Source organism: Paramormyrops kingsleyae, chromosome 2, assembly GCF_048594095.1.
Source record: "Paramormyrops kingsleyae isolate MSU_618 chromosome 2, PKINGS_0.4, whole genome shotgun sequence".
In the NCBI taxonomy this organism is placed as follows: Eukaryota; Metazoa; Chordata; class Actinopteri; order Osteoglossiformes; family Mormyridae; genus Paramormyrops; species Paramormyrops kingsleyae.
The window spans coordinates 17387728-17401652 of NC_132798.1; the positions used below are offsets into that span (position 1 = coordinate 17387728).

A 13925-nucleotide genomic window follows, 5' to 3' on the forward strand; every position below is an offset into this window, starting at 1 on the left:
CAGGAATGGCTCAAACCAGAAAAGAACGATCTAGATCAAGAAGGAAATTAAGAAGCATGTGGAAGGACGTGTGAGGCAGCAGAGGGTGGCAGGTAGCTTGGAGATTATGGAAATAGTGGGGGTGGGGGTGGGGGGAGGAGCTGATTCCTCAGATGATTTGCCCCAGTAATATAAATCAGTGTTTCTCGATCTGGTCCTCGGGGCCCACAGAGGCTCCACATTTTTTGCTCCCTCCCAGCTCCCAGTAGGGAGCAAAAACATGGACTGTCTGCAGGTCCCCGAGGGCCGGATTGAGAAACACTGATATAAATAGGTGCTTTGTTGTTTTTGGGGCCCTGCTCAAAAAGTCGCTCCTGCCCTTCTCATGTGTTGCAACAGCTAAATAAATAGCAAGCAAGTAGCGCCTGAAGATCATAGCTAGCTAGCTGGTTAGCTGAACATACCATTTGAGCCTCACCTTAATAAGAAATGTGTTTATTTAATATTTAGTGTAGTGACTGCTTGGGGCCAACAGGGGGCCAAACCTGGGGGGCCCCAGACAGATACGTGGTTTGAGTGCTGCTAAATGGCGTGGTTATAGATGACGCGCTCCATCCCCTGCTGCAGCCATCTGCTGTGGCAGAAATGCAGAATCTAACAGCAGGTGTGAGGGCCTAGAAAACCCCACCCAGTGATTAAACCCCAGGGACAGGAAGGGACTGTTTTCATCCTCTGCCGCTCTAGCGATACCACGGGACGCCCAGAAGCCACAAACTCCGGGTACCTGCTCTGGGGTCCATAGGGGATGATCGGAAGAGGGGGCAGGGGGCCCAGGACGTGTCTCCCTCACGCTGGGGTGGGAACGTGGGCGGTGGCCATCCCCTCTTATCTCTCATAGTGGGGGTGGGTGAGGGCAATCCCCGCAGGATCAGCACTTCTAGAAAAACACACACCTCCTTTTTGGGGGATGCTGGAATAGAGGGCTGCCAAACGGAATGGACACGGGGGTGTGCGGCAAAGTCGAGTTTTTTGAGGAATTCTTACCTGAAATGGTTGTGTACAAGTTCTGGTGCTGTTTTGCTTCTTGCTAGTTGGTTTCAAAGGGCTAAAGGAGAATGTAAACAGGGGTGCAGATGCTCACAGAGACTCAAGTCTTTCGTGTTGCTATTTTTAATGTGTTTCCCTGGAAAACTCCACATGCAGAACAGTGTGTGCTGCGATTAAACTAACCTGGTATTTATCTCAGTAAAACACTCATAGGCTTGATAGTTTTTCCCAACTGACAAAAATGACCTGTTAGTAGGAAATTATATTTATATACTGTGACTATAATGGTGATGCTATTCTGGTACTCATGAGGAAATTCAGGAATTTCCTTAATCTATTTTTATTCAGTGAGTGCAGACGGAACCATCATAGGTTTCCTCTGGGTGTTCATCATGACCGTACTGTGTTTATGTTCTGCTTTGGCTTCTGGTAAATCCAGAACTGGAAATAGTACCCATGGAATTAAAATTTTTGAATCATTAGCATTTCTGGCCTTGTTAAGAGAGTTTGAGGAGTTACCACTCTGGAGTTTGAGTTCCAGAGAAGCTGGTTCCGCTGCAGTGGCATGTGTCCATACTCCTCCATCCCGAGCAAAGCCCCCTAACTGTCCTGCGGGCTCTTTTTCCATCTTGCCATCTCTGCCAAGCTGCTTTTCTTTCTGTACCTATCAGCAGTGATGATTACACCACAAAACCAGAAGATCATCCCGGCAAGTGGCGCATGTTGCCGGCAGACGCTGCTAATTGGCCGTGTTTGGTGGAGAGCACAGCCCGTGGTGTTGTATTTCATTTCAGTTGTGCACGGAGGTCCGCTTTGCTGTACCCTCCTAACAGTGCCATCTCCCGAGAGACCATTGTTAATGTCCCGCAGTGGGGGTCACCTTCAGTCCGTATCCCAGCGCATGGTGCGGAAAAGGCTTTGTTATATCGCGCTGTAACGTGTCATCTTGTGCATTTTCAGGATCTGGTAACGCAGACGTTTGCAGTACAATGCTTTGGGTGTAGAAAAGAGTAAATTCTCAGAGGAATATAGTACTCTAGTCTAGACAGTTTGGTCAGAGATGCAAGATTTTAATTAGGTTCGATTTCTTCTAAAATATCTGTGTGGAGGGATAAGAGAGTGCTCAGAGGCGGCTTGGGGTCCTTGCCTCTTTGGTGGAGTAAATAGCCTTGAAATGGGATATTTGTGGGGGGGGGTGCATGCTGAGTGCAGCCTCCTCTCTCGAAAAGCCCCCCCCCTCCTCCAGGTCCTGTCGGTGCACCGGTTTAATAAGGAAACCTGCTTTACAGATGACCCTGCTGGTGTATCCAATTTATCGGCCTCTCCCAGGCCCCGCCCCCCCTCCCCCCCCCCATCGAGTTAAGTTCTGCCCCCACCCTTAACTAGAACCCTGGGCATGCACTGTTGGAATGGCGTCAGGGACCGTTTTGATAGTCCTTTTTGGCCACACTAAATCCATATTTGTATAAAAATGGGTGGATTAAGTGGGTTGCGGTTAATTGGATGCATTTCCCTTGGGAACAGTAAGTTCCTTTGTGTTATCCTGGCTCTCCATACATCCTTTTCTTACATCTTTGGAAAACAGCAGGCTGCTGAGGATGTTGGGTAATTGGTTTTGGCCCTGGTGAGGTGCCCTAGCATGGCGGTCGGTGGCATTTAGCTGAGTAGCACTCTGTTCACGCCTCGGCCCGACATGCCGCGCTGCAGCTTCCCATCCGTCCCAGCGGGAGGGCGCCCTAAGGACCGCATTGCTGCGTCTGGACCGGGGACCACGGGACGGGAGGGCCGGCACCCCCTGCAGGATCCTGTCCCCATTTGGCCAAAGGAAACGCTGCTGCCTGGCTTGTGCTCCAATGTCCGGTTCTGGACAGGGACGTGTGGTTCCAGTGGATCAGGTGGAATAAGCTCATGGTCCCCTAACTTCTCACGACTGACAAAGACCCAATTTTTAGGTCGAGGGGGGTCCCAAATCTCACACTTCTTCTGTATGCAAGTAACCTCAATTTTAATTGTTAATTGTGAAAACACACGTGGAGAAAATTGTCCGTCTGTCTGTCTTATACTGTGACATTTATCTTACAACTTATTAGGACAGGAAGTCAGTTTACAATTTCAGTTTAGCGATCTGATTTTTGTGTTTTAGGTAAATCATTTACAGAAAGCATCCTAATCCTGTTTCTGCTAACCATCAGCACTGTCAGAAAGACCATGGGCACTTGTAATGGGCAGGTGGCTTCCGTGTAAACAGAGAACCTTCATGGGCCCCTAACACCTCACGCCCCAGCCGACAATCCGTTTAATCCTAGTGAGGCACACTCGCTGATTAGCCGCCTCCCGTAAGTGGGGCCAAACGTGGAAGTTCCTGGCACCGATGCCGCAAATCCTGCCCGTTCCTCTCCTCCTTCTGCTCCCGTCTGCCTGAATGCGGCTGCGCAGCCGATAGGTCTGCGCTGGAGGCTCCCCTGTTTTTGGAGCCGGTCGAGCTGAACGCAGCTGCTCTCTTTGCTGTAGTAGCTGTTAAATGGAGGTGATGATTTTGGGAGTGAAATAGAGCAGATGTTCTATCTTTGGTTGTTGGCTTTGTCATTACGGATTTGTTAAGGCTTACGTGGGTTTGTTTGTTTTTTTGATAGACATCTGCCTGACTTTCATAACCGAGCACAGGATCAGCGATCAGCCAGGAACCTGTTCCAGCAAAAAACACAGGACTCAGTTCAAGATGGTGTTTTGTTGTTTTTATATTTAATGTTTAATGTTGTAAACATTAAATATAGAAACCTGTAATCTTTAGCAGGACTTGCTTTCGGATGATGGACACAATGGATTAAATATCAAAAGTATGATATTCAGGCCCATCATCTTGGGGGGGGGGGGGTGAGCAGGAGACTGCCCGGGGGGGAGGGGTGGCCCAGAGCTGGGCTGCATGCCAGTCGTGCCTGCTGTTATCGGCTGGGTGGTTTTCGTGGGGCTACCATGCGATGTTACGCCCCCGTGTGGCCCTCAGGGTCTCTCACGCTCCAGGTGCGATGGCTGGGGGTTCCTGTCATGTGGCACCTCTGCTTGGTCTAGCCTCAGTGGGGATGCCAGAGTGAGACTCAACCAAACGAATAAGCTCAGTGGGATCTTTGCTGTGGCTTTTGTAATGGCTATTTCGGGGTTTGTCCTCGTGTCCTTGGTGTGTATCTTGATGCGCTGACCCTGGATCTTGCTCGGCCGCGGGCCCCGGCACTCCCTCCCTCTCTGTGAGGTTTCCTGGGTAACGCGTCACCCCACCATTCAGGGTTTCTGTTGGTTTGGACGCCCAAGTAGCTCGCCCAAAACTAAAAATAAGAAGGGCGGGGACCCTGTGGAAACCGGATGGTTACTAGGGCAACGGTTTTAATGACCAGGGTTTTATGACCACTGGGAGAAGCATCTTCAGTGAGTCACTGTTGGGGGTGGTGGGCCGGGGGGGTTGCTTAAATCCAGGGGCTCACAAATCGGTGAAATTAGTGACAGAATTGTTTTTGCCTAGTGCTTCTAAATTGAAAACATTCATTTGTTGGGCCCTTGGGGATGAGAAATCAAATTTTTATGGTAATGGGGTCCTAGAGGAAGACATTAGTGGTTCCTGGTGTGGATAGGTAGAAGGTGTTTGCAGTGCGCCCCCTAGCAATTGTGGTAGGGAACTGTTGTGGCCAGGGGCAGCCCAGGGCCGCTGGTCAGGGTCGCAGTTGGTCCGGAACCTATCCCGGAGGCTATAGGTGTACGGCAGGGAACAACTCAGGATGGGGCACCAACCCATCACAGGGCACATTCACACACCATTCACTCACACACCATTCACGTACACCTATGGGCAATTTGGTAACTCAGTGTGTTTTTTGGACTGTGAGGGTCAGAATTCCCAGAGGAAACCCCACAATGACACGGGGAGAACATGCAAACACCACACACATGGGACCCTGGTGGAGACTTGAATCCTGGTCCTAGAAGTGTGAGGCAGCAGTGCTAACCTCTGCCCCACCATGCTGCCCCAACATAAGCTGTCACTGTTTTTATGGTGGAGTCGACCACCTGGTATTTCACTGCAGGTGATGAATAAAATCCTTGAATGCAAACACCATGAGTTTGACAGTGCAAGTTTAACCTGACCTCCCTGCCTGTTAGAGTCCTCTCCATCTGACACAAGTGCCTCATCTGCAGTGGGTTCCATTGCAAACGGATGGTGCCGTCAAAGCGTTTTAAAGCTTTCCTGTTAGCTCCATGAATCTGTCATTCTGCAGCCGCCTCTCTGAAGAATGAGGAACTCCAAGAAATCCCATTTATGCTTCAACCTCTTTTTTTTTTTTAAATACTGATTTATCTTCTCGTCTGTGCCTTTCATCTGAGGCATTTTATGGACATGAAATTTTAATCATGCCGGCAGCTGGATTGCTAATGAGTGGGATGTTTGGCCTGTAATTATCGGGGACATACAGGTTTGGTATTCATCCGGAGTGATTTTATATTGGCTTTGGTAAAAGCGGAGCCCCAATTCCTCGAACCGCATTCGCTGGGGGGGAGGGGCTGCAGAATGTGAAAGCCTTACACACAGCAATTTTTAAATGGAAAGGCAGGGGAGCCCTTGGCAGGTGATTGTTTCTACAGGCAGGGAAGGCTTCAGGAAGTCTGTTCTTCCACGTAGCGAGGTGATTTATGCTCGAGAAGTAAGTGATGGCCTTGTCAAGACCTGGCCAGCATACGGATGAGATGAGCTTTCGGGCGGTGTAGTAAAACCAGGGCCAAGAGCAAACTGCCCCCTGCTGTTAGCCGAGCGCTATCAGCAAACGGTCACGGTGAGGACAGGCTGGATGGTAGGTGATCGTCTGGATTGTGTAGGTCTCAGGTGAGAGGGCTGCAATGTCACCTGGATCCTCGAAAGTGCAGTCCGGAGCCTCCAGAAATGGTCGGCAAACCGGGAGACCTTGAGGACTCTTTCTCCCAACTTGACTTCTGCAAATTCCCAAATTCTTGTAGAGTGCCCCTTATTGACCCTACTGTCCTGCTCTTCTTTTTTCCCCCCGACACCCAGACACCTCTTTCAGCGGGACTCCGCCTACCTACGGGTACGATGCGGACCGGGCGGAAGAGCAGCGCCGACACCATGATGGGATGCCCTACATCGACGACTCTCCTGCTTCCTCTCCCCGCCTCAGTTCCAAGAGCCGCAGCAGCCGGGACACGCTTTCCTCAGGCTCCCTCGAGTCTTCCAAATCGGTGAGATAGCACTCAGGGTATGGCCTGCTTCGAGAGGGTAGGTCTTCTTGAGCGAGGGGGTGGACCTTCTGAAACCAAGTCTCGTGCTTATAACCTCTTGTCAATAATGGCCCTTAAAAAGGCTCTTATATTTTTGTACTTCATACAAACCTAGTCCACATAGTGTTTTGATTTGATTAGATCTTGTAGTAGGTTCTTGCAAGGTTTTAAAATATGTTGTATGGCTCTTGCACTAATGTTATTTTGCAATTACCAGTCACTCATTGGAAGCTCCACCTAGCAGCACTTGTACCCAAGTCAGCTCCTTGACTGGTGACTGGTGATGTATTATCTAGCTCACTTGTATGACACTTTGGACAAGACTGTCCAGTAAATAAATGTGGATCACATCCACCACCTGACAGTGATCGGTGCTGCTCAGTGATTGCTAACTGCTGGCGAAAAGGAATTGTGTGGATGGGCGATCCAGTGGTGATTTCTGTGGTTTGGGGAACATGCAGAATAGAGCTTCTGGGCTGGATTTTGAGGTGGGGGGCGGTGATTATAGCCAGCAAGGTTCTCCCGACATGCTGAGAAGTATCTGCATGTTGCGAGTATTTCAATAGCAGGTGGTGATGAATTCGAAGGCACGCCACTGGGCCGTGCTGCTCCTACACGGCCTGCCCTTTCCTCTCCTCAGCTCAACCCTGTCTGGCCCGGGTCCAGCAGCTGCCGACCCCAAGGCTGACAGTCTGTTTAAGGGATTTCAGTCTTTAATGACAGAGACCGGGCTGTGTTTATTTGCCAAGAAATGAAGCCGGCTGAACATGCATGATCTTTGTATTCTGGTCCTGGGCATGGTTACTTGGTGGCCCCCTCCCCTCCAGCCTGGGTATGTCCATCTTAAGACCAAAGGCCACCTCACTTTGCTTGGCAATCAGTGGACGCCAGCCATAGATAACCGTTAACAATCTGAATAGGTGACTCAACACCCTCACCCCCGTTAATGACACGGCGCCCCCGTCTTACGTCTCTGTAGCCTGTGGGTGTGAATTTCCACCCGAGGAGCTGGATGAACTGGCAGACATTCTGATAGAGGAAGCAGTTCAGACTGTAACTGTAAGGAACAAAACCGGATGGGAACAGAACAGTCACACCATTGTGTCTTCAGAGATTGATCTGCGCCTTCAGCCTGGGAAACTATGAATCTGTTATGCTTACCTTCCTAAATCTAACATCTTTACTGGATATTGTGGTTGTTGACCCAGAGGCAAATCCTGGATTTTTTTTTAAGTTTCGGGGCAAAAGAAGGGTTATGAGTCATGCAGAGGGGCCAACCTTGTTGTCAGTTGTCAATATTCAAGGGGAGGGGTGCTCTGGGGGCCAATCAGATTACAGCCAAGGCCAATGCCCAAGTGGCCTCGCCCCAGTGTATGCCCCCATCCATGATGGTCAGTACTCATGAGTCCGGGGAGACGTGCGATACTCTCTGCGTATCATCCCCATTGTCTCCATGGATGATAAATGGCATAAGGTAATTTGCACAAAAACCTCCCACTTAATCTGTTAACTATGAAGTCAAGCATGACAGATCCTTTTGTTTATTACAGATCTCACTCTAGAGATGTAGTCGTAGTTTTGAGCCTGGTTGATGAGGCCTTCACTTCTCCTTATCCACAGACTGAACTGGACATGGAGAAGGGCCTGGAGATGCGCAAGTGGGTGCTCTCCGGCATCCTGGCCAGTGAGGAGACATACCTCAGCCACTTGGAGGCGCTGCTGCTGGTGAGAAAAGCCGGACTGGTGTGGATATGACTGGGTCACGTGACCTGTGACCACTGTAAACACAACTCCTGAACGCTCTCCAAATGGAAATGGAAACATTACTGCCACAGCAGCAGAGACATTTTAACAGGCATCACAATGATGTGTGATTATCAATCTGTCATGGGATCTGAGGCTCAGGATCACCAGAGTCTGTAGAAATTTGCCACCTTGTCCCACAGGAGAGAAGACAAAGGGCAGCATCTGCAGTTACCTAAACACATCTAGCCTGAACGTCTCCTATCTGCCTGAAGCACGTGATTGCAGATTAAGCTGTTTTTTCTCCCACTGCTGTTTTCTGTTATATAGTAGCTTCTTTACCACTTCTCCTTGTCAGAGGTTCCCATGGTTTCTCACGAGTCCTGATGCATATTTATTTAGATTTGATTTGATTGGTCCTGCATGTCTCAGTGCCAGACTATTAGCATGTTTTGTAGAAATGAATACTTTGCTTGATGGTTTGTAAATGTGGCAACTGTCTCTTACCCACAATATACTGCTTCTTGTGAGTAGAGTTGGCTTGAGTCAGCTGGACCTCAGTTATCATATAAACATTAGCCTACAAGCACGCAGAAACACACACAAAAATGCATGCAAGCATACTTGTTCAGGTCTTTATGGGGACTGGCTCTCATTTTGATGCAGATAATAACATCCATTGAAGCAACTTTCAAAAATAGGTGGAAAGGAGTTTTGACATTTTTGTTTTGTAGGAACATTTGCAATATATTGCTTTCTTTTCCCGAATTTGCCTCCTTTAAGATACATTACGCGCAGCGATGCAGCACACATGCCACAGATGCCATGCCTAACACATCAACCCCCCCCCCCCCCCCAGCCGATGAAGCCCCTGAAGGCAGCCGCCACCACCTCCCAGCCCGTTCTCACCGTCCCGCAGATCGAGACCATCTTCTTCAAAGTGCCTGAGCTCTATGAGATCCACAGGGAATTCTATGATGGCCTGCTGCCCCGGGTTCAGCAGTGGAGTCACCATCAGTGTGTGGGAGACCTCTTCCAGAAGCTGGTGAGCCCCTTTGATATGCCGCTTTCACGCTCTTCTTGTGTGTGGGCCTGTTCGGTGTAGGCCATGGGTCTCCGTCATGTTAACTCTTGGCAAACATGCTTCGCTGGCTCCAGCAGAGATGAAGCTGATCATGTGCATTAACCGCAGGGTCTTTCTTATCCTGGAATCCCCTGTATTATCTAGTTACCACGTTCCTGAATGGTCCTGTGCCCTTACTCTTTCAAGCCCTCCTTTTATACAACTCAACTCAGCTTTATGTTCATCCCAAGTCCTCGCCATCCTGCCAGGTGTATCGCCACTAGCACATGCAGACCCAGTTTTAAATCTGATCCCAACTTGTGTGAAATGCGGTAAATTAATGTAGCTTGGTGTGTATCACAAACGGCGAGAGACTGAGCTGATGGAGTGTGTGGCATCGCTTTCACTCTGCGGTCAATATTTAAAGCATGATCAGCTTCAGATTTTATTCCTGTTTCCTCAGTTCTGATTGACCGGTTTTTGTGACGTATTTCCTGTATACTGGAATTCAGTTCTCACTGCAGCAATAAAGACAATACCATAAAGGAATGGTTTCCAAGAAAGTGGTGACAAAGTAGCTCCGTTATGGGCACGGAGTGACATTATGAGGTCAGTCGGCCTTTTGCCGGCGGACACCTCTCTGGGATTACTGTCACTGATTGCTTCAGGGACACTGGCTACTCGGTGACAGTTGGACCAGTGCTGGAAATGACTCCCCATGTGACCCCTGGCTGCCTCCTTTTTTAGGTGGCAGCGTGTGGCTCAGAGAGGTAGGATGCGCAGTGGCTGTGATCAGGAAGTCACTGGTTCAAATCTCAGGATCAGCAGAGTAATTGCGCCATTGGGCCCTTTGGATAAAAGCATCTGATAGATAAATTAAGCATTCATAGTCGAGCCTGAGCTTTGGGGCTGCTGTCGGCTGAATCCCCACGAGCCTCTTCACGCTGGTTATTTTATTGAATTTAATGTGAGATTCTAGCTTATTCTAAATCTCTGAGGTTGGCGTCAGTGTTAAGCGCCAGATTTCCATGGACTTGTGCAGCTTTGGTGCCATGCAGATTTACACGTCACCAGATCTATGCTTGTAAGCTTGCCGTTATCCCATGTGCTGGGTGTTCTTATTAATTATTTTTATTTTTTTGTAGTGGCTGTTATCCCCGTCCCCCCGATATGTGTGCCGCATTTCGCGAAGCGTGTCCCATCTCGGTCGGCTTCCAAGGGCCCGGCATGGCCCTGTTTGTTTTGGAAATCTGGGGCATATTATGACATTGCTGTCAAGACGTGTCAGTGCAGGATGGATGGTGATAAGCGGTGCCCATGTTCACGTGGGAGGGCTGGCGTGTGTGTGCGTGTGGCTCATGTGGGTGCTCTAATCTCCCGGTGCCTGCTCTGCTTGTGAGATAACGTGGTGGTAAATCACGTAGGCACAGCCGCACCCAAAAGGTCACCAGAGCTCTGCCTCTTACTCTCCCTCCCAACTGCCTCTTACTTTTCTTCCCAATTGCCTCTTACTCTTCCCCCCCCGGAGCTCTGCCTCTTACTCTTCCTCCCAACTGCCTCTTTCTCTTCATCCTCCCGCTGCTTTGCCTCTTACTCTTCCTTCCAGGAGCTCTGCCTCTTCCTCTTCCTCACCGGAGAGCTGCCTCTTACTCTTCCTCCCCAGAATTCTGCCTCTTACTCTTCCTCCTCGGACTGCTGCTCTTATTCTTCCTCCCTTGGCTTGGTCTGAGCAGAAGTCAGTCAGTTAGCAGAATCTGAGGAACAGGAGAGCTTGGTGGTACCCCTATTGGACTACCTGAACCTGAGCTGCTAATTGTGTTGATCCAAAGGATGACTGTCAATGATGTTAAAATGACTTCCAAAGCAGATGCAATCAAACATGAAGCAAACAATATATATAAGATGAAAACAGTTTAGAAAAGAAGTCAACTACAGTCAGCCTGCATCTTACGCACTTTTTGAACAATTACTGTTAAAAAATATTACAAAGTACTGTGCTGTGCATGTACAGTGTTTTTTTTTAAATTAATTTTCCCTAAACAATACATTAAAACTGCTGTAGTTTTTACATAGAATGTACATTATATATATATATACAGCTCTGTAACCTAGGCATGATTTAAAGTATAGGACAGGTTAGGAATAGGTGTATATGCAAAATAAATAGGCACTTTTATATACGGGACTTGAGCGTACGCAGTTTTGGACTATCGCAGAGGGTTGTGGCCATGTAGGGTGTAAGAGCATTGTACAGTAAAACCTTGGATTGCGAGCATAATTCGTTCCAGAAACGTGCTCATAATCCAAAGCACTCGTATATCAAAGCAAATTTTCCCATTAGAAGTAATGGAAACAGATGATTCGTTCCACAACCCAAAAATATTCATATAAAAATGATTAATACAAAATGTAAAGTAAAAATACATCAATCAAATTAACCTGCACTTTACCTTTGAAAAGAATGGTGGATGGTGTGAGGGAGACGAGAGAGAGGAGAAGATGAGGGTTATTTTGTAGGACGACTTTCACTATAATTAATGGAATCACTGCTGTCTGTTGGCTCACTGGATTCTTTTTCTTTTTATGCGACTTTAACAAGGAACCAATCCAATGACAGCCGCTTTTGCCTCCTTTCCGATTTCGCGGAAATGTGGACATTGCATTGTCGTTAGATTTATCGCTCGAACTGCTACGGCCTTATTCGGGTGGTGCTTTTCTACTAAATTTTGATTATACGAGTGAGGCACACTGACTGAGACCGAGCATGGGAGACGATTACCCACAATTCCGCAGTGAGAGAGAGAAGAGAAGAGAAGAACCACTGGCTCAGTTGTGATCACGTGATACTCGGCAGACAAAACGTATACATAATACTCGTATTGCAAGACCTCACTTGTTTATCCGGTTAAAATTTATTAAAAATTTTTGCTTGTCTTGCAAGACACTCGCAAAACAAGTTACTCACAATCCAAGGTTTGACTGTGTATGTAAAAGTAAATATCTGAGGTAGTCAGACTATTATAGAAATTAATTATCAAGAGACAGACGGTAAACAGTAATATGGCATTAAGTGCATGACTGAAGAGCAAATTTCCAAGACATACTCTATTTTTTGTGCGTGAGATGAAATGAAACGAGATGAGACCGTCAATCACCTAAAGGCAGAATTGGGACCCAAAACTCTGTCCAAATGTAATTGCGCACAAATTCCACAGAAATTTTCACAGATATACTCTGTGGAAATTTGCCCTTCAGTTTATCATTGGCTATTGCCCATGTTTACATATTAGTCACTGAGCAGTCATCTCTGTGAACTGCGATGGTCCATCGCGGATTGATGCGAGATGTATTTCTCCTCTCCGCCTCCTCCCTGACCAGCCCCTGTTGCCCGGTGACCACCCCCCCGCTCGGTACCAGCTGTTCTCCACTGCTTTCTTTGTGTATTATTTGTGATTCTGAAACATCTATAACTCAGCGGGGCTGTGTGCGTGTCTCTGCTGGACTTGGAGGTCCTGCCCCTCTTTCCCTGGGGTTTGGGTTCTATGGAACCCTGGGACTGAGCGGCCATGACGTAAGCGGGCCCTCGGCCTTAGAGGGGGTGTAAACGGTGCTGCGTCTGAGTGCCATGCACGATTGTTGCAGCACTGCCTCCCCTCTTATCTTTCCTACCATTAAAGTATCTGTTGTGTCAGATCAGCAGCGATTAATCCAAGTGAGTAAATTTTACTATCCAAGTACAGGAGGCCGGATTTAGTTCATTCCTTGGGTACCCCAGTGGATCATACGGCCCCCGACAATGGCGCTGCCCGGAGCGTTGGTGCTGCCCGGGACATTGACGCTGCCCGGCTCTTCCCTCATGTCTTTGTTGCCAATTGCTGGTTTTTGTTCTTATCTTTTGCTCCAGCCTGTATTTTTTTTCCTATCTCATTGTTCTTGCTATCACAGCTCGTCATTCATACAGGTCTGGGCACACTCAGGTAAACGGTGAGGTGCTGCTCTGTTATGCAGCCCAATCAGGCTCCCCTGTCTCTCGCTGCCCAATCGCAGCTCACCTCTCCCTCGCTGCCCAATCACAGCTCCTCTTTCCCTCCCTGCAGGCCAGCCAGCTCGGACTCTACCGTGCCTTTGTGGACAACTATGAGGTTGCTGTGGAGACAGCCGAGAAGTGCTGCCAGGCGAACACGCAGTTTGCTGAAATCTCAGAGGTAGGATGGCACCCCCCTCCCCAGCAGTATTATCCGTAGGGTCAAAGTTTATCCTTACCCTCCCTACAGGGTTAAGTCTAACGGAGGGACAGTTAAGTCCTTCCTGTGCATAAACACTCTGTTGGAACTCCCCAGTAACCCTTGATACTCTAGGTTACATGCACTGAGCAGGAACTGGGTTCACCTTTTAAACCTTTTCAACCAAAGATGGGGTGGGGGGCACTTTCATGCCTTCAGCTGCAGTTGGAATCATATTAGAGGTACCAGCAGCTTCCTCGAAGAGACTGGGAACACATTTTTAATTGGATCTTCCCTTGAGGCCATCTGTGCATTTGGCTGGTCCAGTTTCACTGGTGAGAAGCAGTGAATTGCTGTTTACAGGACGCTTTATGGAACATTGTTCAGTGGAGTGGATCTTGGACCTGCCCGCCCCAATTCGTGTGTCTTGTATTAAGCCCTGCGGAGGAGTTTGTGGTAACTAGGAGACGAGAGAATCGGCATTCTGATCTGAGAAAGAGCCAGGAGCATTGAAAGTTGCTGACGACGAGGTGCAGGAATGTGGGAACCTGAGAGCTCACCGGAGCTCAGCTATCCATGTGGAGAAAAGCTGA

At 48.5% G+C, this 13925-nt stretch overlaps 1 protein-coding gene across 2 annotated transcripts in view; it reads left to right on the forward strand.

Moving 5' to 3' along the window:
* Positions 1–13925, forward strand: part of si:dkey-91m11.5 (BCR activator of RhoGEF and GTPase) — a 62459-nt gene that overhangs the window by 25996 nt on the left and 22538 nt on the right. For both annotated transcript variants that reach the window (XM_072706967.1, XM_072706970.1), the window contains exons 2-5: positions 6080–6264; positions 7924–8028; positions 8906–9091; positions 13207–13314. In XM_072706967.1, the coding sequence (XP_072563068.1) occupies positions 6080–6264; positions 7924–8028; positions 8906–9091; positions 13207–13314 (584 nt within the window). The remainder of the gene's footprint in view (positions 1–6079; positions 6265–7923; positions 8029–8905; positions 9092–13206; positions 13315–13925) is intronic.